The sequence below is a fragment of the Stenella coeruleoalba genome, assembly GCF_951394435.1.
Source record: "Stenella coeruleoalba genome assembly, chromosome: 2".
In the NCBI taxonomy this organism is placed as follows: Eukaryota; Metazoa; Chordata; class Mammalia; order Artiodactyla; family Delphinidae; genus Stenella; species Stenella coeruleoalba.
In genome coordinates this window covers 49372412-49394386 of record NC_137147.1, presented here as the reverse complement: position 1 = coordinate 49394386, position 21975 = coordinate 49372412, and the positions used below count along the sequence as shown (strand labels likewise).

The 21975-nt window shown below is 35.1% G+C and overlaps 1 protein-coding gene across 1 annotated transcript in view; it reads right to left on the bottom strand.

Annotated features, from left to right (window-relative positions):
• Nucleotides 1-21975, bottom strand: part of MAP4K5 (mitogen-activated protein kinase kinase kinase kinase 5) — a 139194-nt gene that overhangs the window by 17828 nt on the left and 99391 nt on the right. The window contains exons 17-27 of the mRNA XM_079914284.1: nt 20778-20820; nt 19990-20143; nt 18962-19059; nt 18752-18793; nt 17779-17863; nt 12491-12570; nt 12130-12190; nt 8710-8824; nt 8278-8336; nt 5723-5826; nt 3714-3891 (exon numbers count right to left, since the gene is read on the bottom strand). Coding sequence (XP_079770410.1) covers nt 3714-3891; nt 5723-5826; nt 8278-8336; nt 8710-8824; nt 12130-12190; nt 12491-12570; nt 17779-17863; nt 18752-18793; nt 18962-19059; nt 19990-20143; nt 20778-20820 — 1019 coding nt within the window. The remainder of the gene's footprint in view (nt 1-3713; nt 3892-5722; nt 5827-8277; nt 8337-8709; nt 8825-12129; nt 12191-12490; nt 12571-17778; nt 17864-18751; nt 18794-18961; nt 19060-19989; nt 20144-20777; nt 20821-21975) is intronic.

Sequence of the window (21975 nt, the reverse complement as noted above, 5' to 3'; positions counted from 1 at the left end):
TGTAGGTCCTTTTCTTCTCTTGTGTTTCCCACTTAGAGAAATTCCTTTAGCATTTGTTGTAGAGCTGGTTTGGTGGTGGTGAATTCTTAGCTTTTGCTTGTCTGTAAAGCTTTTGATTTCTCCATCGAATCTGAATGAGATCCTTGCTGGGTAGAGTAATCTTGGTTTTACGTTCTTCCCTTTCACCACTTTAAGTATATCATGCCATTCCTTTCTGGCTTGTAGAGTTTCTGCTGAGAAATCAGCTATTAACCTTATGGGAGTTCCCTTGCATGCTATTTGTCATTTTTCCCTTGCTGCTTTCAATAATTTTTGTCTTTAATTTTTTCCAATTTGATTACTATGTGTCTCGGTGTGTTTCTCCTTGCGTTTATCCTGCATGGGACTCTCTGCAGTTCCTGGACTTGGGTGGCTATTTTGTTTTCCATGTTAGGGAAGTTTTTGACTATAATCTCTTCAAATATTTTCTCTGGTCCTTTCTCTCTCTTTTCTCCTTCTGGGACCCCTATAATGCGAATGTTGTTGAGTTTAATGTTGTCCCAGAGGTCTCTTAGGCTGTCTTCATTTCTTCTCATTCTTTTCTCTTTATTCTGTTCCGTGGCAGTGAATTCCACCATTTTGTCTTCCAGGTCACTTATCTGTTCTTCTGCTTCAGTCATTCTGCTACTGATTCCTTTTAGTGTAGTTTTCATTTAAGTTATTGTATTGTTCATCTCTGTTTGTTTGTTCTTTAATTCTTCTAGTGTTTGTTAAATATTTCTTGCATCTTCTCGATCTTTGCCTCCATTCTTTTTCTGAGGTCCTGGATCATCTTCACTATCATTATTTTGAATTCTTTTTCTGGGAGGTTGCCTATCTCCACTTCATTTAGTTGTTTTTCTGGGGTTTCATCTTGTTCCTTCATCTGGTACATAGCCCTCTGCCTTTTCCTCTTGTCTCTCTTTCTGTGAATGTGGTTTTTGATCCACAGGCTGCAGGATTGTAGTTCTTCTTGCTTCTCCTCTTGAAGCTTCTTATGAATATACTTTATGTCTTGTGTTCATGACACACTTGGGAATTCCAGGGCGGACCAGTGGTTAGGACTCAGCATTCTCACTGCCAGGGGCCAGGGTTTGATCCTTGGTCAGGGAACTAAGATCCTGCAAACTGCACTTCAAAAATTTCTCTTTTTATTTCAGCTAACATTTTTCTCTTGTTCTTCCCACTCAAGCTATCAAAAAATGTCCACATTTGCTGTCTCTGTTTATTTACTTCCCATTCATCCTTTGCCATTGTAATCTCAGAGCAGTCATTCTTAACTACATCTCTTTGGGACACTCATAGATACTCTCCCTTAAAAACTGCACATCTGAGCATAAACACAATTATTATTTTGGGTTTTGGTGGACCTCCCAAAGTTCATATATAGTGAAGAATCCAGATGTACAGAATTGGTAAACTGGTGTCCTTTGGCAACATTCCAAAAAATAGCTCTTCTCAGTAAAGGTATGTTCGTGCATTTATTCAATATTTATTGAGTGCTGATAAGTGCTAAGCACCATCCTTGGAGAAAAGGATACTGCAATAATACATCAAACTATGACTAAAAGAGTCTTGGAATAGGAGTTCATTTTAATTGTTACAGCTGTTGCCAGTTCAAGGCATGGCCTCAACAATCAACATACCTGGGAGATAGTTTAGCAATCATTTGTGAATATGGAAAAGCCTAATAAAGGCAGTCTCTGCTTTAGGGTGATTTGAATGTTTACCCTCAGAGTCCTGGCTCTCCTTAGGTAGTAATTTTGGGTCTGCCTTAATTTTAGCCTAGACAATGTTAAAAGTGGGTAGAACAGTTTGCCTCTGGCATTAAAAAACAAAACAAACAACAACAAAAACCCCTCAACCCTCAACCCTGCAAATTCACAAGAGGACTCCCTGAATGCCCAGCCTTAAGCAATGTAACCTCCTAATACATCAGAAGATAGTAGTTTGAAAGCTCACATTAGATAATCATATGAAATGACTTTCTCTACACTATTATTATATACTAACCAATAAAAACAAGTTGGGGCTGTCTGCCAAACATGATCTTGGTTTTTAAATAAACTGACCCCAAACTCTTCTTTTTAGCAATAATTACATGATAGGAACACGTTTCTATTTGGGCTGTTTATATTTCATAATAAATGTCATTTCCACCTTTCTGTTAGCTATACCAGGAAGATATGCATCTACCTCAACCAAAAACATTATTAGAAAGAAACGTGGGTGCAGGTGGGGTGGGAGGGTAAAAGAACACATTCCTACTTTATTCTACTGGAAATTATGATTTGGTCTACAAAGACAGTGATATTAGTCCAGGGCATGCTGGAACTGGCTTGTACTGGACTGCTAAATTTTCAGAGATTTTGCAAGCCAGATGACATCAAGTTGGTAGTCTGAAATTGGCTGTGGTGGGAGTATTATACCACAGAAATAGGCAACTGCTACAAACCAGGCTTCTCTGCACCCAAGAGTCTATTGTTAAACATTTACTACTGATTCTGAAAATGATATTAGTGCAGTTCTACATTAACTTAAGTAGCTGGGTTTTATAAAAGAGTTCTTATAGTTTAGCCTATAAATGATCAAAAGCCAAAGATATTTAATAAGAACCTTCAAACTTATAATACTTGTTAACAGACTTCTTCTCGAGGTGATAAAGAATGTAACAGTGGTCAGAAATAAGTTATAACTAAAGCTTACTTGACTTCATATATAAAAATCGCTTGATAAATCTGGCTGACAATACACTAGCACAACAAAAACAGTAAACTGGCAAAATGAAGATCTTCATTTTACTTAATTTTTAACATGAATTCTTTAATATTTTATTTTTAAAAATTTAAAACTTTATTTATTTTGGTTGCACTGGGTCTTAGTTGCAGCAGGCAGGCTCCTTAGTTGTGGCTCACGGGCTTAGCTGCAGCTCGTGGGCTCCTTAGTTGCGGCCAGTGGGCTCCTTAGCTGTGGCTCATGGGCTCCTTAGTTGTGGCACGTGAACTCTTAGTTGCGGCATGCATGTGGGATCTAGTTCCCTGACCAGGGATTGAACCCTTGTCCCCTGCATTGGAAGGTGGATTCTTAACCACTGCAGCACCAGGGAATTCCCTTGACATGAATTCTTGATTGATTTGTTCCAATTTTAAAGTTTGAAAATAAACTTCTCAACCTTTTCAGAGTTTTCACTGAGATATGTTTGATAAAATCCTAGGCTAACAAACCATTCTCAGAAAATGCAAGAGATATTTTCCTGTATCTTTAAATGGTAAAGCTTGGAGGCCACACATGAGAAGTTTCTATTCCAGTATGAAAAGTACCAGAACTCAATGATTTTAAGAAGTGTGGGGCGAAAGAACCGATAGGAAAAAAATTGTTATTTCTTTGCTTGAGAAGCTGATAAAATTTGAAAAGTATCTTAGAAAACTTAATTATTTAGTAAGTCCAAAGATTAACTGATAACAACTAAGACTTTTAAATGTCAGGACTCATTAAAATTTTCCTTGGTAAAATACTTTGTATCAAATTGCCTCAGGCAAATAGAGATCATAAACTATATGTACATGATCCTCTGGGCTTACTTGGGAAACTATGTTCTGAATCTTTATTTGAAAGAGCCCACGCAGGTTGAACCTATTCTGCTTCTTTTGCAGGCAAAAGCATCAATATTTTAACATAAAGTAAAAAACACTTACCTCCACCAATTTCTGTAAACCATGAAGATGCAGAGTTCAAATTGATTGTCTCAAACTGAACTACCTGATTTAATTCGGTGCCCTTGCTAATAGCTACACAGACCATAGGGTATTCCTGTTCTGGTATTACCAGCATTTCAAAAACATTCAAAGGACTTGGCAAAGGAAAATCAAAGTGCTGCAAAAAATAAACAGATGTATAATTTAGAAACAATCTCCTCATTCATATTGTTGAATAAATTCAACAGAAAGGCTTTCATTTTCTTAATTGATCTAAATCTAAAAAACGACTACCTCTTATCAGCACAAAAACAGACATATAGATCAATGGAACAGAAGAGAGAGCCTAGAAGTAAACCCATACACCTATGATTAATTAATCTACAACAAAGGAGAAAAGAATATACAATGGAGAAAAGACAGTCCCTTCAACAAGCAGTGTTAGGAAAGCTGGACAGCCTCATGTAAATCAATGAAGTTAGAACACTCCCTCACACCATATACAATAATAAACTCAAAATGGTTTAAAGACTTAAATATAAGATATAGCACCATAAAACTCTTAGAAGAGAACACAGGCAAAACATTCTTTGACAAAAATCATAGCAATATTTTCTTAGATCAGTCTGCCAAGGCAAAAAAATAAAAATAAATAAGCAAAAATAAACAAATGGGACATAATCAAACTTAAAAGCTTTTAGCACAGCAAAGGAAACCATAAACAAAACAAAGAAAACGTCCAGAATGGGACAAAATATTTGCAAATGATGAAACTGACAAGGGGTTAATTTCCAAAATATAAACAGCTCATATAACTCAATATCAAAAAAACAACCAAATCAAAAAATGGGCAGAACACCTATATAGACATTTTCCCAAAGAAGACATACAGATGGCTAACAGGCACATGAAAAGTTGTTCAACATCACTAATTATTAGAGAAACGCAAATCAAAACTACAATGAGGTACCACCTCACAACAGTCAAAATGGCCATCACTAAAGAGTCTATAAATAATAAATGCTAGAAAGGGTGTGGAGCAAAGGGTACCCTCCTACACTGTTCGTGGGGATATAAATTGGTGCAGCCACTGTGGAGAACAGTATGGAGGTTCCTTAAAAAACTAAAAATAGAGCTAACATATGATCTAGCAATCTCACTCCTGGGCATATATCCAGAAAAGATGAAACTCTAATTTGAAAAGATACACGCACCCCATGCCGTTCACAGCGGCACTATTTACAACAGCCAAGACCAGAAACAATCCAAGTGCCCATCAACAGATGATTGGCATAAGAAAATGTGATTGATACACACACACACACACAGAGGAATATTATTCAGCCATAAAAGCAATGAAATATTGCCATTTGCAGAAACATGGATGGACCTAGAGAATACTATGCTTAGTGAAGTCAGACAAAGACAAATACTGTATGATATTATTTATATGTGGAATCTAAAAAATAATACAAATGAATATATATACGAAACAGAAACAGAAACTCACAGACAGAAAACAAATAGGAGAGGGAGTGGGGGAGGGATAAATAAGAAGTATGGGATTAACAAACTACTATACATAAAATAGATAAGGAACAAGGATTTACTGTATAACACAGGGAACTATATTTAATATCTTTTAATAACCTATAATGGAAAATAATAACTGAATACTTTGCTGTATAACTGAAACTAACACAATACCATAATACTTCAATTAAAAAAAGGACTACCTTTAAATATCATGATAAGAATCAGTTTTCCATAAAAATATGTTTTAGAGACTTGGCCATATTCTTCTTTATGGCTGTGATATTTCTGGAAGTTTATTAACACAAGTTAAAGATAAAATCTTAAGAACACAAAAATCCCTAAACCCAATAAACACCTATAAATAACTATAAACATGCTAACCCTAGATGGTAGCATTGGGGTCTTATAATTTCAGGCTCAGTTATACATTAGTGTTTTCTAAATAAAAAAAATGTAAACAAAGTAACATATACCTTTATTAACATGAATTTCTGCATTGGCTCATACCACTGAAGTAAGACAATTCCAGACTGTAAAGCTCCACAGAGGTATTTATGTCCTGTGTAAGGGTTTCTGACTGGAAAGAAACAAAACAAAACAGACACACCCAAAACACTGAATATTTTTATATAAAAACAACGTTTAGCTAAAAGCAATTACTAAGTTATACTCACCTAAAACCTAACCCAGCTTTCTGTATAAAGGCAGTGCTGATACATAGGAAAAACCAATTAAATGTGGCCTGCCACTGATACCAAACTATGAATGGAAGAATAATCATTTGAACTGTTAATTTAGGTGATAAAGGATAATTATTGTTTCTGTTCACTAGGATGATAAGAGTGCAGAAAGTAAAGAAAGATGATATCTTTTTCCTTTGGCTTTGTTATACCCTTTCCTTTTCACTCTCTTATCTCAATTTTAATTGTGTACATTTACTTCTAAACATCTTTAATATACTAGGTTCTTAAACATAAAAACAGTATTTTAAGCACCAAAACACCTAAACTATTTTACAATCTAAAGAGCTGCTTAAGTAAATGGACCAAAAGAGTGAATTCTAGGTCTAGTGAATAAAAAGGTCTAGAAGGCAACTGAAATCTATCATTCCATTTAAAAAAAAAAAAAAAAACTTATTTATTTATTTTTGGCTGCATTAGGTCTTCATTGCTGTGCAGGGGCTTTTCTCTAGTTGCAGTGAGCGGGGGCTACCCTTTGTTGCGGTGCACGGTCTTATTGCGGTGGCTTCCTTTGTGGAGCATGGGCTTTAGGCATGCGGGCTTCAGTGATTGTGGTGCGCGGGCTCAGTAGTTGTGATTCACGGGCTCTAAAGCGCAGGCTCAGTAGTTGTGGTGTACGGGCTTAGTTACTCCGTGGCATGTGGAATCTTCCCAGACCAGGGATCAAATCTGTGTCCCCTGCACTGGCAGGCAGATTCTTAACCACTGTGCCACCAGGGAAGTCCTATGATTCCATTTTTGGTATAGTAGTTTACAGCTGTCTACTTAAGACAAGATGAAAATAATTATTTTACAACTTAATAAAGATGTAACTTCCTTGACTCAAATCTACAGAAATTCACATTGGTCTTTCCTTCTCCCCAATTTGATTCCCATCAACAGTAATGTTTTGATTATAAGAGTAGTTATTTGCAGTAAGCTCTGTCTTAAGATATTTATGAGTTATACCTCAGATTGTAAGCATCGAGACCTTTCCCGAGTCAGAGATACTGGGAATCTGATAACAGAAATGGACCTGCATCTCCCTAGAAAAATGCTCGTGAAATCTGCTTATAACTAGAGAGTATGCTGTGGACCTAATGCAGCATGAAGATCAATGTTTAGGCTCACTGATTAAACAATAATAAACAGAAAGTTAGGAGCCCAGAATTTGAAGCCACAGACCAGGTGTGATCCCAGGTTCTGCTACTAGTGACATAAGTATCATAAGCTGTTTAAGGGTTAAGTGAGAGAAGATAATTATATAGCACAGAATTTCACCTTGCCCCAAAAGAGGTCTGGTCTTTGTCCTCTCTTCTGGGAGTTAATGTCTAAGCCTCAGGAATGTCATGCCTGACAGGAGTGTCTTTGTTTGCCTGGGGCCTTGGTCAACGTATACTGTAACAATATGATTTAGAGTGGGGGTTGGCGACACTGGATAGTCTCAGGGTGGGGGACAGTAATGCCAGAAAGACAAACCATGTAATTTAGGGTAGGGGCTTTGGGTCAGGCAATATCACTTGACCTCCAGAGGGGATGGATACTGAGACCAGCCATGTGGGCAATCAAGCATGCCTATGTGATAGAGCCTTAATAAAAACTCTGGACACTGAGGTTGCTGAGTAAGCTTCCCTAGTTGGCAATGCTCTGTGTGTATTGTTACACATCACTGTCAGAAAAGTAACACTGTCCATACGCTGTCTATTAGTCCATGGAGAAAGGACAACAGAAGCTCTACATCTGGCATTTTTCCTGGATTCTGCCCTATGCACTTCTTCCCTTGGCTGATTTTAATCTATATACTTTCCCTGTAATAAACCACAACCAGAGTATAACCACTTTCAGTGAATTCTGTGAGTCCTTCTAGTGAATTATTGAACCTGAAGGTGGTTTGGGGAACTCCCCAAACCTGTAGTTGGTATCAGAAGTGAGTGGTTTTGTGTGGACTCTTCCCTCTAACTTCATAGTTGGCCAAAGTCCTGAAATAATAATGTTCATAAAACACTAAGCAATAACCGTTAAATAAATGGTAAGTGTCAAATGAAAGCTAGGATATCAGCAGAGATAGAGCCTTACGGACTATGGTTAAAAAATTCGAGGAACATTATGCTCTGAGAAAGCATCAGAGCAATTATCTTCAAGCATTTTTATGTCCAACTATACATTCCTGAGCTTCAATGGCCCCTTAACTCCTTATTAGAACAAATATAAAGCCTACCTTCCTTCACTTAATACTATAAGACTCTACAGATAATTTTGAAGATGTTAAAAGTTCTAATCATCCAGTTTGAGAAACAGCATTTACTCACCTATGCAACATTTGTGGCAGCCTTTTGTATCAGGAATCTTTGTTGTTAAAGCGAACTTTCTGAAAACGTAAGACAACATAAATGTACTCTACTGCAGTGGTTCCCAAACAGTGAGTGATGGGTGAATCAGTTCCATCAGAACCAGTCAAGGAGCTCTAAGAACCACCGTCTTAAACTCTGACCCCAAACTATCTGATTTTGTAGAACTGAGGCAGGACCTGGGAATCTATATTATAAAACTTCTATGGATGATTGACATGGACAGTCAAGTTACAAGACACTTATCTTTTGAATTCTAGATGACATTTACTTTAGTGTAAACTACCTTTCAAAATTAAGACAAAGGAAGTTTTTTAGTGGGCAAGGAAGACTGGCTGTTTTAAAAATAAACATAATTCCCCTCACTCCCAGGAGAATCAAAATATTTTGTACCTTGGTAGTATGCGGTCTGGAAACCTATGAGTTTGAATATGGGCAGCTAGTCCTGGTTTTTTGGCTTGTTCAAACAAAGCTATAAGATTATGAGAGTAGAGTTGAAAGGTTTTTCCTATAAAAGAGAAACATGTTATTTTTATTAGAATTATTTAAAGCAGAGAAATACTATTTTCAAGCAAAAGAAAAGATAATTACCTTCTAAAATGATGAGTCCAGCCATGTTCAAAAAACCAAGCAAAACAGAGAAAAACACAAACAAAAAAACCTAGTTAATACTATTTTGAAAGACAATAAGTAAAATGAGTTTTAACAAAGTAGATAATTTTGTTTCCCAGTACATAAATTAGATATATTCTGACTAACAGGTGATCTGGGCAGAATATATGTAAACCTTAATGAAGCCAACATAGGAAAAGAAATTGTTAAACACTGTACAACAGAGTGAGTTACAATGATGTACATGTGATTATTTCAGTACAACATGGAAAATTATATAACTATACCACATTATCTTTCTCAGATAGTCCTATTTATCAATAATCTACCACATTACCTTGGATTAAGAACTGTTTGTGAATGAAGTCTTAAAGATAACACTGAAATACTAAGAAAAATAAAGCGAACTATCATAGGATACAGTAGGGCTACAATTATATCCTGTAATTTATATGGGATAATAGAGCTACAATTTCCATATAATCAAAACCACAGCTGTATTAAAAAGGGGAATATATGGTAAACATTTTCTGACTCATTATATACATCACATGGTACTATAACAACCCAAAATAGTATTTTATTATTTTACTACTGGAAAACATGAAAAAAAAATGGTTTTACCCTCAACAAAATTTTCTGTATTTTCTCAAAATGCAAACATTCTGCCTAACATTATACCATCCTTCCTTTCTCCAGTACCACTTTATATATAACTAGCTACCCAAGCAGCTAACACATGTGCATGTATGTGCACACCTGCAAAGAAATGCAGACCCTTAAACGGAACGTTTTCTCCTATTGAGCACTGCTACCTATCTTCATTCAGTTCCACAGGTCATTTTGACTACATTTGGAAAGAACCAATTTATAGGCTAATTTTTCCCTGCCTTTCTGTAGTTATTTTATAAATATACAAGATGTACTCTGTGTGGCTTTTAAGCTTATTCCCAAAGACAGGTATAAATAGGGATAAAAGCAGTAAGAGAGTTAGAGGAAAGTGACTCTATATGAATACAACTCAGAATTGTTAATTCAAACAGATCTGGGTTTAAGTTTATTTTCATAATAGTAATATGATATATTAATATTTTATTAAACAAAAGTAAAAAAACTGGGGGAAACATAATCAAAATCAAAGAGATTAAATATTTTGAGGACCCCAGTTTTTTAAAAGACATTTATAGACAATCAAATAATATGCTCTTTGTATACACTGTCATCAGCTCAAATACATACAAATTCCTGAAGACTCTCTACTAGGCGATGGTTAGTAGACGAGTTTAAGTTATACACACTCACACACACATACTTAAAATTATGAAAACGGCATTTCTTAAATTAGGCCACAATTCATAATGATCTGTCAGTGAGTTAAAACTATATCAGCACTGATGCTTTAAAGCATAAGTAGCTGAAAGGTACACTTAATAATGAAAAGCCTGACAGTACAGTAAATAAGAGCTAGGATGTAATCATCACGTATCTATTGAGATACAGAGCATGAAAGAGTATCAAACAAAAAAACTGAAAAAAATTTAAGAAATGTTGAAATAATTTTTCAAAGTGGAGAAAGGGATAAATGCTATTTAAATAGTTGATAGCATTAGGATTAAGGAACAGAGAGAAATAATTAACTACCTTGTATAGTGGTCCCACCAGAGTATTGTTCTAGGACCCCCTGCGGATACCAAAATGTGAGGTCCCTTATAAAAAGTCCCTTATATAAAATGGTGTAGTACTTGCATATAACCTATGCCCATTCTTCCACATACTTTATATCATCTCTAGATTATGTATGATACCTAATATAATGTAAATGCATGTAAATAGTGACCCAGTGCCTGGCAAATTCAAGTTTTGTTTTTTCGGAACTTCCTGGAATTAAAAAAAAATTCTATCTTTGAATTGAATCTGTGCATGCAGATACAGAGGGCCAACTGTACTCTACTATCAGAATGAAAGCGAGCAGCAAGCCTTTAGGTAGCCACTTAAATCTAAAATGTAAGAAAATAGGTTCTGGCAGGTAACAATTAGGGGAAAAAAGCCTAAACACCACCCACCCACCCCCAACAACAACGAAAAAAGAAAAATACAAACAACAAAATTAGAATAGGTTGTTCTGGAACCTATTTGATTATTTATAAGACTTGAAAGCATTGGTCCAAGTTCATTAATAAATATGTGGTCCAGAATAACATGAATTCCACCAGCAAGCATCTGTAAGTCTTCACAGTTTTCTAAGTACTTTGGATATCTCACTTGATCCTCACAGCAATCTTGTGAGGCTGTTATTGTTACCATCATCATTATGTTACAATTAAGAAAACTGGGCACAGCAACATGGATGGACTTAGAGATTATCACACTTAAAGTGAAGTAAGTCAGAAAGAGAAAAATGAATACCATATGGTATCACTTATATGTGGAATCTAGAATATGACACAAAGGAAGCTATCTACGAAACAGCAACAGACTCACAGACATAGAGAACAGACTTATGGTTGCCAATGGGAAGGGGGAGTGGGGGAGGGATGGATTGGGAGTTTGAGATTAGTAGATGCAAACTATTATATACAGAATGTTTAAACAACAAGATCCTACTGTATAGCACAGGAAACTATATTCAGTATCCTGTGATAAACCATAATGGAAAAGAATATGAAAAAGAATGTATATATATGTATAACTGAATCACTTTGTTGTACAGCAGAAATTAACATGACACTAAGCCAACTATACTTCAATAAAAAATAAATTAAAAAATGAAGATATAATTTATGAAAAAAAAGAAAACTGAGGCTGAGAGACAAGAGACCGTGATTGGCTCAAGATTACAAAGAAAGGAAGCATCTGGATCCTCTGATTCTTTCCCTTCAACTGCTGATTCTCAGTGGAAGGCAGGGAGGTGATAGTAACAGAGACTGTGGAGAAGGGGATGGCCTCAGGGAACAATCACTGTCATGTTCTCCAACTGTGTAGTTCCTGGGCAGGTATGGGAAGTACTGCTCTGACAACAAGGTTCCTTCTCAAAGTTTCTTCCAGTTCTACAACTGTAAAAAATACCTGCAAGTCTCAAAAGTTAACTATACTAGATTATAATTACCCTGATTAACAACATTTTAAAGTAATGTGTATTAAAATTACATTTCTCTGCTCGTCCATTGTTTATTTTTCATATCATTTTTATCATATACATACCTGACAGTGACATTAAAGTATTATTGATGACATAGAGCCAAGTACATTTCCGTGGAAATAACTATTAAGAAAAAAAAAGGTAATTAAAACTCTCCAATTTTCATTCCCTTACCCCTTAACTTCCAAACTGCAACAGTCTGAAAGAGTAGAAAAATAAGCATTTTCTACCTTTCAGTAAATTACCAAAACCTTATGGAAAAAAATCTTTCAACATGAATATGTGAAGAGTACAATTTCACCCCTTTAAATATTTAAATCATAAAAATTAAAACTGAGGCCCATATAAATTGCTTTAAAATTAAGATATTTACTTTATTCAATTGACTCAAACTAATTTTTTGAGTTAAAACTCCTGAATTACCTGTTCCATCGTTGCCTCATGTAGTTCATTGAGATTCAATGTATAAATACCATCTTCAGTTCCAAAAATAATGTACTGATCTAAAATAGTTGAGATAAATCACCACAATTTACTATCATTTTCCGAAATCATTCACTAAAATAATGGCCCTATATTTTAATGGTATTAAGAGTTAGATAGCCACCCACCAATCCAAAGAAAAGTTATTTTCTAAAACCCATGCTACCTTCTTTACCTCTTTCCCCAACTCTTTATTTTTTAAAAGTAGATATATTTTCTGTTACTAACTCTGCTTTATCTTACTATAAAATCCTTTTTTAAAACACAATTTTCATTACATGTCATTTATTCAAACATAAGTGAATAAATGAGAAAGAAGGGAAATTGTCAATAGATGTCAATGGATTGTCAACAGATGCTAAAACTAGTCAGTGAAAGTCTAATGAGCAAGAGGATATTTATGAAGTCTCAGTGAGTCTTCACACTAATTATGTGTTAATTACTTTGGGAAATTAAATAATTACACAATTACTTAGAAAGGGAAAAATAGGAACTTGACAGAAGAGAAGGCTAGTGAACACCACCTTAACCAACTGGTCAGTGTTAATATCACTAGTATTTGGACAAGCTGATACCATGTGCCTCCTGATATGATGGACTGAGAAGAGCACAAAAACATTTGTCTGATATTCCTGCCCAAAATGCATAACGTGATCTAAGCATGAGGACTCATCAGACAAACTCCAATTAAGGGACATTATACAAAATAAGCAGCCTCAAAATGGTAAGATCAAGAGAGAAAGAAAGGTTGAGAAACTGTTCCAGACTAAAGCAGACTAAAGGCATGGTAGCTAAATCCAACATATGAACTTGAACTGCACGTTGGATTGGGGAAAAAAGGGGGGAGAAGATGATAAAAGACATTACTGGGATAATTAATAAAATTCAAATATGGACTGTGGATTAAAAGACAGTATTATATCAATGATAAACTCCCTAATGTTTATAAATGTACTGTGATTATGTAACAGATCATTCTTGTTCCTAGAAAATACAAACTGAAGTATAATGGGAAGAGGAGCATGATGTCCACAACTCACTCTGAAGTGATTCAGAAAAAAATTCACATATAGACAGAAAAGAGTAAAACAAATGTGGCAAAAGGATGAACATACACACACTACTGTACATAAGACAGATAACCAACAAGAACCTACTGTATAGCACAGAGAATGCTATACAATATTCTGTGATAACCTATGAGAAAAGAATCTAAAAAAGAAGAGATATATGTATATGAGTAACTGAATCACTTTGCTGTATATCTGAAACTAACAAAACATTGTAAATCAACTATACTAAAATAAAAAAACAAATAATCTGATGGTGAGGGTGTAAAAAAAAGAAACAACTGATTATTCTGAGTATATAGGAGTTTCTTGTACTACAATATTTCTCTAAATAACCCAAGATCACTGAAGAAATCAAAGAGGAAATGAAAAAAAATCCCTAGAGACAAATTACAATGAAAACACGATGACCCAAAACTGATGGGATGCAGCAAAAGCATTTCTAAGAGGGAAGTTTATAGCAATACAAGCTTACCTCAAGAAACAACAAAAATCTCAAATAAACAATCTAACCTTACACCTAAAGGAACTAGAGAAAGAAGAACAAACAAAACCCAAAGTTAGTACAATGAAAGAAATCATAAAGAACAGAGCAGAAATAAATGAAATAGAAGCAAAGACAACAACAGCAAAGATCAAAAAAACTAAAAGCTGGTTCTCTGAGAAGATAAACAAAATTGATAAACTATTAGCCAGACTCATCAAGAAAAAGAGGGAGAGGACTCAAATCAATAAAATTGGAAATGAAAAACGAGAAGCTACAACAGACACCGCAGAAATACAAAGCATCCTAAGAGAGTACTACAAGCAACTTCATGCCAATAAAATGGACAACCTGGAAGAAACGGAAAAATTTTTAGAAAGGTATAACCTTCCAAGACTGAACCAGGAAGAAATAGAAAATATGAACAGACCAATCACAAGTAATGAAATTGAAACTATGATTAAAAATCTTTCAAGTCCAGGACAAGAAGGCTTCATAGGTGAATTCTACCAAACATTTAGAGAAGAGCTAACACCCATCCTTCTGAAACTCTTCCAAAAAATTGCAGAGGAAGGAACACTCCCAAACTCATTCTATGAGGCCACCATCACCCTGATACCAAAACCAGACAAAGATATTACAAAAAGAGAAAATTACAGACCAAATGCACTGATGAATATAGATGCAAAAATCCTCAACAAAATACTAGGAAACAGAATCCAACAACACACTAAAAGGATTATACACCATGATCAAGTGGGATTTATCTCAGAGATGCAAGGATTCTTCAATATATGCAAATCAATGCGATACACCATATTAACAAATTGAAGAACAAAAACCATATGATCATCTCAATAGATGCAGAAAAAGCTTTTGACAAAATTCAACACCCATTTATGATAAAAACTCTCCAGAGAGTGGGCATAGAGGGAACCTACCTCAAATAATAAAGCCCATATACGACCAACCCACAGAAAACATTCTCAATGGTGAAAAACTGAAAACATTTCCAATGGTGAAAAACTGAAAACATTTCCTCTAAGATCAGGAACAAGACAAGGATGTCCACTCTCACCACTGTTATTCAACATAGTTTTGGAAGTCCTAGCCATGGCAATCAGAGAAGAAAAAGAAATAAAAGGAATACAAATTGGAAAAGAAGAAGTAAAACTGTCACTGTTGCAGATGGCATGATACTATACATTGAGAATCCTAAAGATGCCACCAGAAAACTACTAGAGCTAATCAGTGAATTTGGTAAAGTTGCAGGATACAAAATTAGTGCACAGAAATCTCTTGCATTCCTATACCCTAATGATGAAAAATCTGAAAGAGAAATTAAGGAAACACTCGCATTTACCATTGCAACAGATAGAATAAAATACCTAGGAATAAACCTACCTACGGAGGCAAAAGACCGGTATGCAGAAAACTATAAGACACTGATGAAAGAAATTAAAGATGATACCAACAGATGGAGAGATATACCATGTTCTTGGATTGGAAGAATATTGTGAAAATGCCTATACTACCCAAAGCAATCTACACATTCAATGCAATCTCTATCAAATTACCAATGGCATTTTTTACAGAACTAGAACAAAAAATCTTAAAATTTGTATGGAGACACAAAAGACCCTGAATAGTCAAAGCAGCCTTGAGGGAAAAAAAAGGAGATGGAGGAATCAAACTCTGTGACTTTGAACTATACTACAAAGCTACAGTATTCAAGACAGTATGGTACTGGCACAAAAACAGAAATACAGATCAATGGAACAGGATAGAAAGCCCAGAGATAAATCCACGCACCTATGGTCAACTAATCTATGATAAAGGAGGCAAGGATATACAGTGCAGAAAAGACAGTCTCTTCAATAAGTGGTGCTGGGAAAACTGGACAGCTACATGTAAGAGAATGAAATTAGGACACCTCTTAACACCACACAAAAATAAACTCAAAATGGATTAAAGACCTAAATGTAAGACCGGACACTATAAAACTCTTAGAGGAAAACATAGGAAGAACACTCTTTGACATAAATCACAACAAGATATTTTTTGATCCACCTCCTATAGTAATGGAAATAAAAACAAAAATAAATGAATGGGACCTATGAAACTTAAAAGCTTTTGCAAAGCAAAGGAAACTACAAACAAGATGAAAAGACAACCCTCAGAATGGGAGAAAATATTTGCAAATGAATCAACGGACAAAGGATTAATCTCCAAAATATATAAACAGCTCATGCAGCTCAATATTAAAAAAAACAAGCAAGCCTATCAAAAAATGGGCAGAAGACCTAAACAGACATTTCTCCAAAGAAATGGCCATACAGATGGCCATACAGATAGCCAAGAAGCACATGAAAAGCTGCTCTAAATCACTAATTATTAGAGAAATGCAAATCGAAACTACAGTGAGGTATCACCTCACACCAGTTAGAATGGGCAACATCACAAAATCTACAAACAAGAAATGGTGGAGAGGGTGTGGGAATGTAAATTGATACAGCCACTATGGAGGACAGTATGGAGGTTCCTTAAAAAACTAAAAATAGAACTACCATATGACCCAGCAATCCCACTACTGGGCATATACACTGAGAAAACAGTAATTCAAAAAGACACATGCGCCCCAATGTTCATTGCAACACTATTTACAATAGCCAGGTCATGGAAGCAACCTAAATGCCCATCAACAGATGAATGGATAAGGATGTGGGTACATATATACAATGGAATATTACTCAGCCAAAAAAAGGAACGAAATTGGGTCATCTGTAGAGACGTGGATGGATCTAGAGACTGTCATATAGCGTGAAGTAAGTTAGAAAGACAAAAACAAATATATATTAACGCATACACGTGGAACCTAGAAAAATGGTACAGATGAACCAGTTTGCAGGGCAGAAACAGAAACAGAGATGTAGAGAACAAACGTATGGACACCAAGGGGGGAAAGTGGCGGGTGGGGGTGGTGGTGGCGGTGTGATGAATTGGGAGATTCAGATTGACATATATACACTAATATGTATAAAATAGATAACTAATAAGAACCTGCTGTATAAAAAATAAATAAAATTCTAAAAAAATAAAAGAAAGACACCATATGATTACACATATACAAAAAAAGTTAACATTTACTACTTTTGTTTTTATCCTTCTTTCTCTGTACACACATTTTTGTTTTCATTTTCTGAACTGTTTAAGTTATGAGCATGATACCCCTTTATTCCTAAATATTTGTGTGCATTTCTTTAAAAAAAATAAAAAGGTCTTATACAACGACACAACAATGATCAAAATCAGGATATTAACACTGAAACAATACTATTTTCTAATATCCTGATTTTACTGAAAGTGATTATCGTCTCAGTATTATTGTCCTTTTACATAAATGAAAATGCAAAATCATGGTTGCAATCAGTTGTGATGTCTCTTTAGTCTCCTTTATGCAGGAACTGTTCCTGTATACTCGCTGTTGAATTCTGATGCCTTAAACTAAAACTATTTACCTATTTAGGTTGTTACACTAAATAGTATAATACCTACACTCCTTAGTCTCTAAGTTGAACTTTTAAAGTAAAAAGCCCTCAGTTCACTGATCATAAGGATCTTTTCTGATAATAAATATTTTGTTGGAGATATACATAAAAATTCAGAAATGTTACCTTTTGTATCAGGATGTATCCAGGATGTTGCACAATTTATTTTCAAAGGACAGCCATCAAAGACTTTGGAAAAACATGCTCCCATCTTATTTATAAAGAAAGAAATGTTGACTTATTTGATTAGATAATTTTATACATTCTTAGAAAATAGCTAAGATTATTATGAAATGTTAAACTGACTCTTATTTGCATATATTTATGGTCTCATTACAAAATTCATATTTTGATATAATTTAACCCTTTCTATGAAGGGAGTTTTATACTGTTTCCTTGTGTAATCCACTACTTTACAGCAAAAATATCAAATTTATCAAAACGTCTACATATGTCAATGATACATTCCAGGAATTTTACATCACTACTTATCTTTAGGACTAACATTTAATAATGGGAAACAATGAATGATTTTATTGAGTAACATCATAGTGATTATAATTGCAGTATACCTCCATAATAGTGATAAAAGACAAAAGACTGATATTTACACTAAACTTTTACTGTACAAAAAGGTACAATTTATAAGGTACCCATTCATATGACTGGCTGAACTACCTTAGGTAGGTTCTACTGAAGGGCCAGAGAACAAGAATTAACAGAAGCTTCCCTGTTCCTTTTCACTGTGTATAGTTCAATGTAAAAATGGCTTCAGGGGTAGAAAGATATTTAACCAACATAATGAAGAGGACACAGTACTAGTAATATCATCACATTAAAATTAAATTGGCCTCTGTAGGCTAATCAGAGAACCCAACTGTCCGTATTTATAAAAAGTGAAATTAACACAATTCTAACTAACTCACTCAAATTAGGGTACATGATTTGATCCATGGTATATCCAAATGCATTTAATGCCTTTGTATTTTATGAATCCTTCCTTTCAATGGCTCAAGATACTTGATAGCAAATAAACAATATTCTGTTGCTTCTAAAGAGAGAAAAATTGGCAAGTGGTTCACATAAAAATATTCCTTACCAGCACTTTTGGGGTGGGTGGGAGGCCATTGATTACTGGTTTCTGTGGGAAAAGTGATTTTTAATACTGTAAGACCTCTTAAAGCCTTAAGAAAAACTTTATACATTTAGAAATCCAGTTATTCAAACTCTTGAATTAAACAGACTATGCCCTTTATATGATAAATACAGTATTATTTACAACTAATCACCAAACACCTGTTATACCTACAGGGAAATCTCGCTTGTCCTTTTTTCGTGGTAACTGTGGTGCTTGCGCTGATCCTTCTGTGTTTTCACTAATGAGTTTTGAAATACCATCACCATTTCCTAAAGAGAATCATGGTTAAAAGTTGAATGACCATACAAATAAGTACTTTCCTTGAAAAATAATTTCCCCTTCCCCCCCAGTACTTGTTTTCCATTTGGGTGTTCCTTTATAGGGAAATATTCTCTACTGTCAGATGAGTTAAAGTATCTCTGGTGCCTTTCTCTAGCTCATGTAGAGGCAGCACTGCATCTATAGCAGTAGTCTTAATCCATGAAAACAACAAATGTCTTTCCATATTGTGAGAAAAATGAAATCTGACCTACTAATCCTGATATTCAAGGCCTTTCATAATTTAACTTCACCCTACCTTTTTAAGTCCTATCTCCCAGTATATACCCTTCAAAAGCTCACACTTCGACCATACTAGACTGTACTTCCAATACAGTCTAGATTTTCCTGCTTCAGTGCATTTGTTCATTCTTTCTTGTTCTCTAAGAATGCCTGTCAGTATTGGTTCCACCTATTAAAGGCTCACCAAGCCCTTTAAACCTCTGCAAGGGCCTACCTCCTCTGTTCCCTATCCTTATCTCCCTCAGAGATCTCTTGCATTGTTACGTATAGTTACTTACTGTAGGAGACACTTAAACAAAATGTCTTGTCTGATATTATGTGCACATTGGTATAACTTCTGCTATAGACCCTGAACTTCCAGAGGGCAGGGTCATCCATTCATCTTTCTAGATCCTATAATATTTAGTAAGGGATCAAATTAGGGTTGAATTGGATTGAATCTATTTATAGTCCACCCATGTGGAACTTTAAAGAACCTTCACAAAGCTTCAAACAGTAATAAGATTGACTAAAGAAAAAAGACATTCTTTAAAATATGAACAAAATGGCTTTCTTTTCAGCCTTCACTTTGATTTATTTACCGAGATCACAGTATCTAGCTGTATGCACTCCAGGCCTGCTGATACTGCTAGCCATACCAATAGAGGAAGTCTCAGCTACAGGACCACAACTTGGGCTACTCTGTCTTCTGAGAACTTGGGGAGCTCTGTTCTCTGAATCAGGACAACGTTTTACAGTTGATGATTTTTCTTCATCTTGGAGGTTGTCTTCAGGGTAACTGCTTATCCTTGGCTAGTTGATAGTAAGACACGGAAGTACTTTAATAAATTTGGACATAAAACATTAACACTTTGTTATTATTATGCATCAAAGACTTTAGGGGGAGGAGAATATGCCTTTTTTTCTTTCTCCTGTATAGTTCAATTCACTGGGCCAAGTAAGCAAGGCAAGCAAGAGCTGAGTTACTATCCCAACACAACTATGAACTTGCCATGTGACTTTTAAGCAGCCCTAACCCCAAACTGATAACGTTTTTATAACCAATTAAATCACATACATAATCCACAAAATATTTAGTAACTACAAACAAGCAAGGAAAGTGACTTAATAAAGTATGACTCTAGTGCACTGTCCAACTGTAGTAATAAATGAGGACTGCAAATGATAAACTCCCCTCCATGTGGTCAAGTATTGCTTCAAATGAGTAATAACCTATCTTTGCCTTTTTCTAATAGCTATAAAAATATTATATTTCTCATGAAATCTTCTTTAATATATTTTTACATCTTCATAATAATGCTCGTGAGGAAAACTATACCCTAAAATATGTTTAAGAGAATTTTGAATAAATTCAATAAAATTATTTTAAAAATTTATTTTATTATTTAAACAAGGATATATTGTTGAAAATCTTTAAGTAGCTCACCTTAGGAGGTAGGGGAGGTGGTATTGCACGTTTTGAGGTTGATCTAATACAAAGAGAAAAATGCAATTTAGATGGTGATAAATGACAATAACATAAAACACAGAAAGAGCATTACATCTGCATTAAAATCTGCTTCTATTCAGGGGATATAAAAGACAATTAGATCATGGTACAGAGTATTTTTAAAAGCTACAGGAAGACCTAAGATCTCATTCTGTCAAACTGTATTAGTATGACTATAAAATAGAGTTTTTATAAAGTGAATATGAAGTATTTTTTACTTTACCGTTATGCTTTGCAACATTTAATATGTAATAAAAATGAAATTAAACTTAGTAGTGAAAAAGAGATTCAGAATTTTAGAGGTGGAATCCACAGTGAATCATAGATTCAAATGGCTGATCATCAAACCCTTTGTTACTCCAAGTGGGGTCCACAGATGAGCAACATTGGTATCACCTGGAAACTTTTTTTTTTTTTTCTGGCTGCACAACACAGCTTGCAGGATCTTAGTTTCCCGACCAGGGATTGAACCAGGGCCCTCAGCAGTGAAAGTGCAGAGTCTTAACCCCTGGACTGCAAGGGAATTCCCATGGAAACTTTTATAAATGCACCCTCTAGACCTACTTAATCAGAATCTGCATTTTACCAAGATTTCCAGGTGATCCTCCAGGCACATCAAAACTTGAGAATCACTCATCTAGCCCACTGGTTCCACACATTTATCCATAGTCATTGCAATCAATTGGGAAGCTTTCAGGATTCTTAAATTCCACTCCCAAAGACTGTATTCTATAGCAGGGGTTAGCAAACTTTTTCTATAAAGGGTTAGACAGTAAACTTTGTAGGCTTTATGAATCATATAGTGGTCACAGTGGTCTTCTTTTGATTTTTTTTCAAACATTAAAAAATGTAAATATCATTCTAGTTTGTAGGATGTACAAAAATAGGCATTGGGCCAGATCTGGTTTATAGGCTTACAGGCCATACTCTGCTAACCCCAGATCCATAGGCCTAATGTGGGGATTCAGGAATCTGTATTTCCAAAGAGCTCTCTAGGCACTGCAATGGACTAATAGGTTTGGAACAACTCATCTAGGTCAGCCCTGTCACTTAATCGTTGAGGAAAGACAGGTCTAGAATATGAAGTAACCACATTGCAGAGACGGAACTGGGGCTTTCTGATTCCTACTATCGT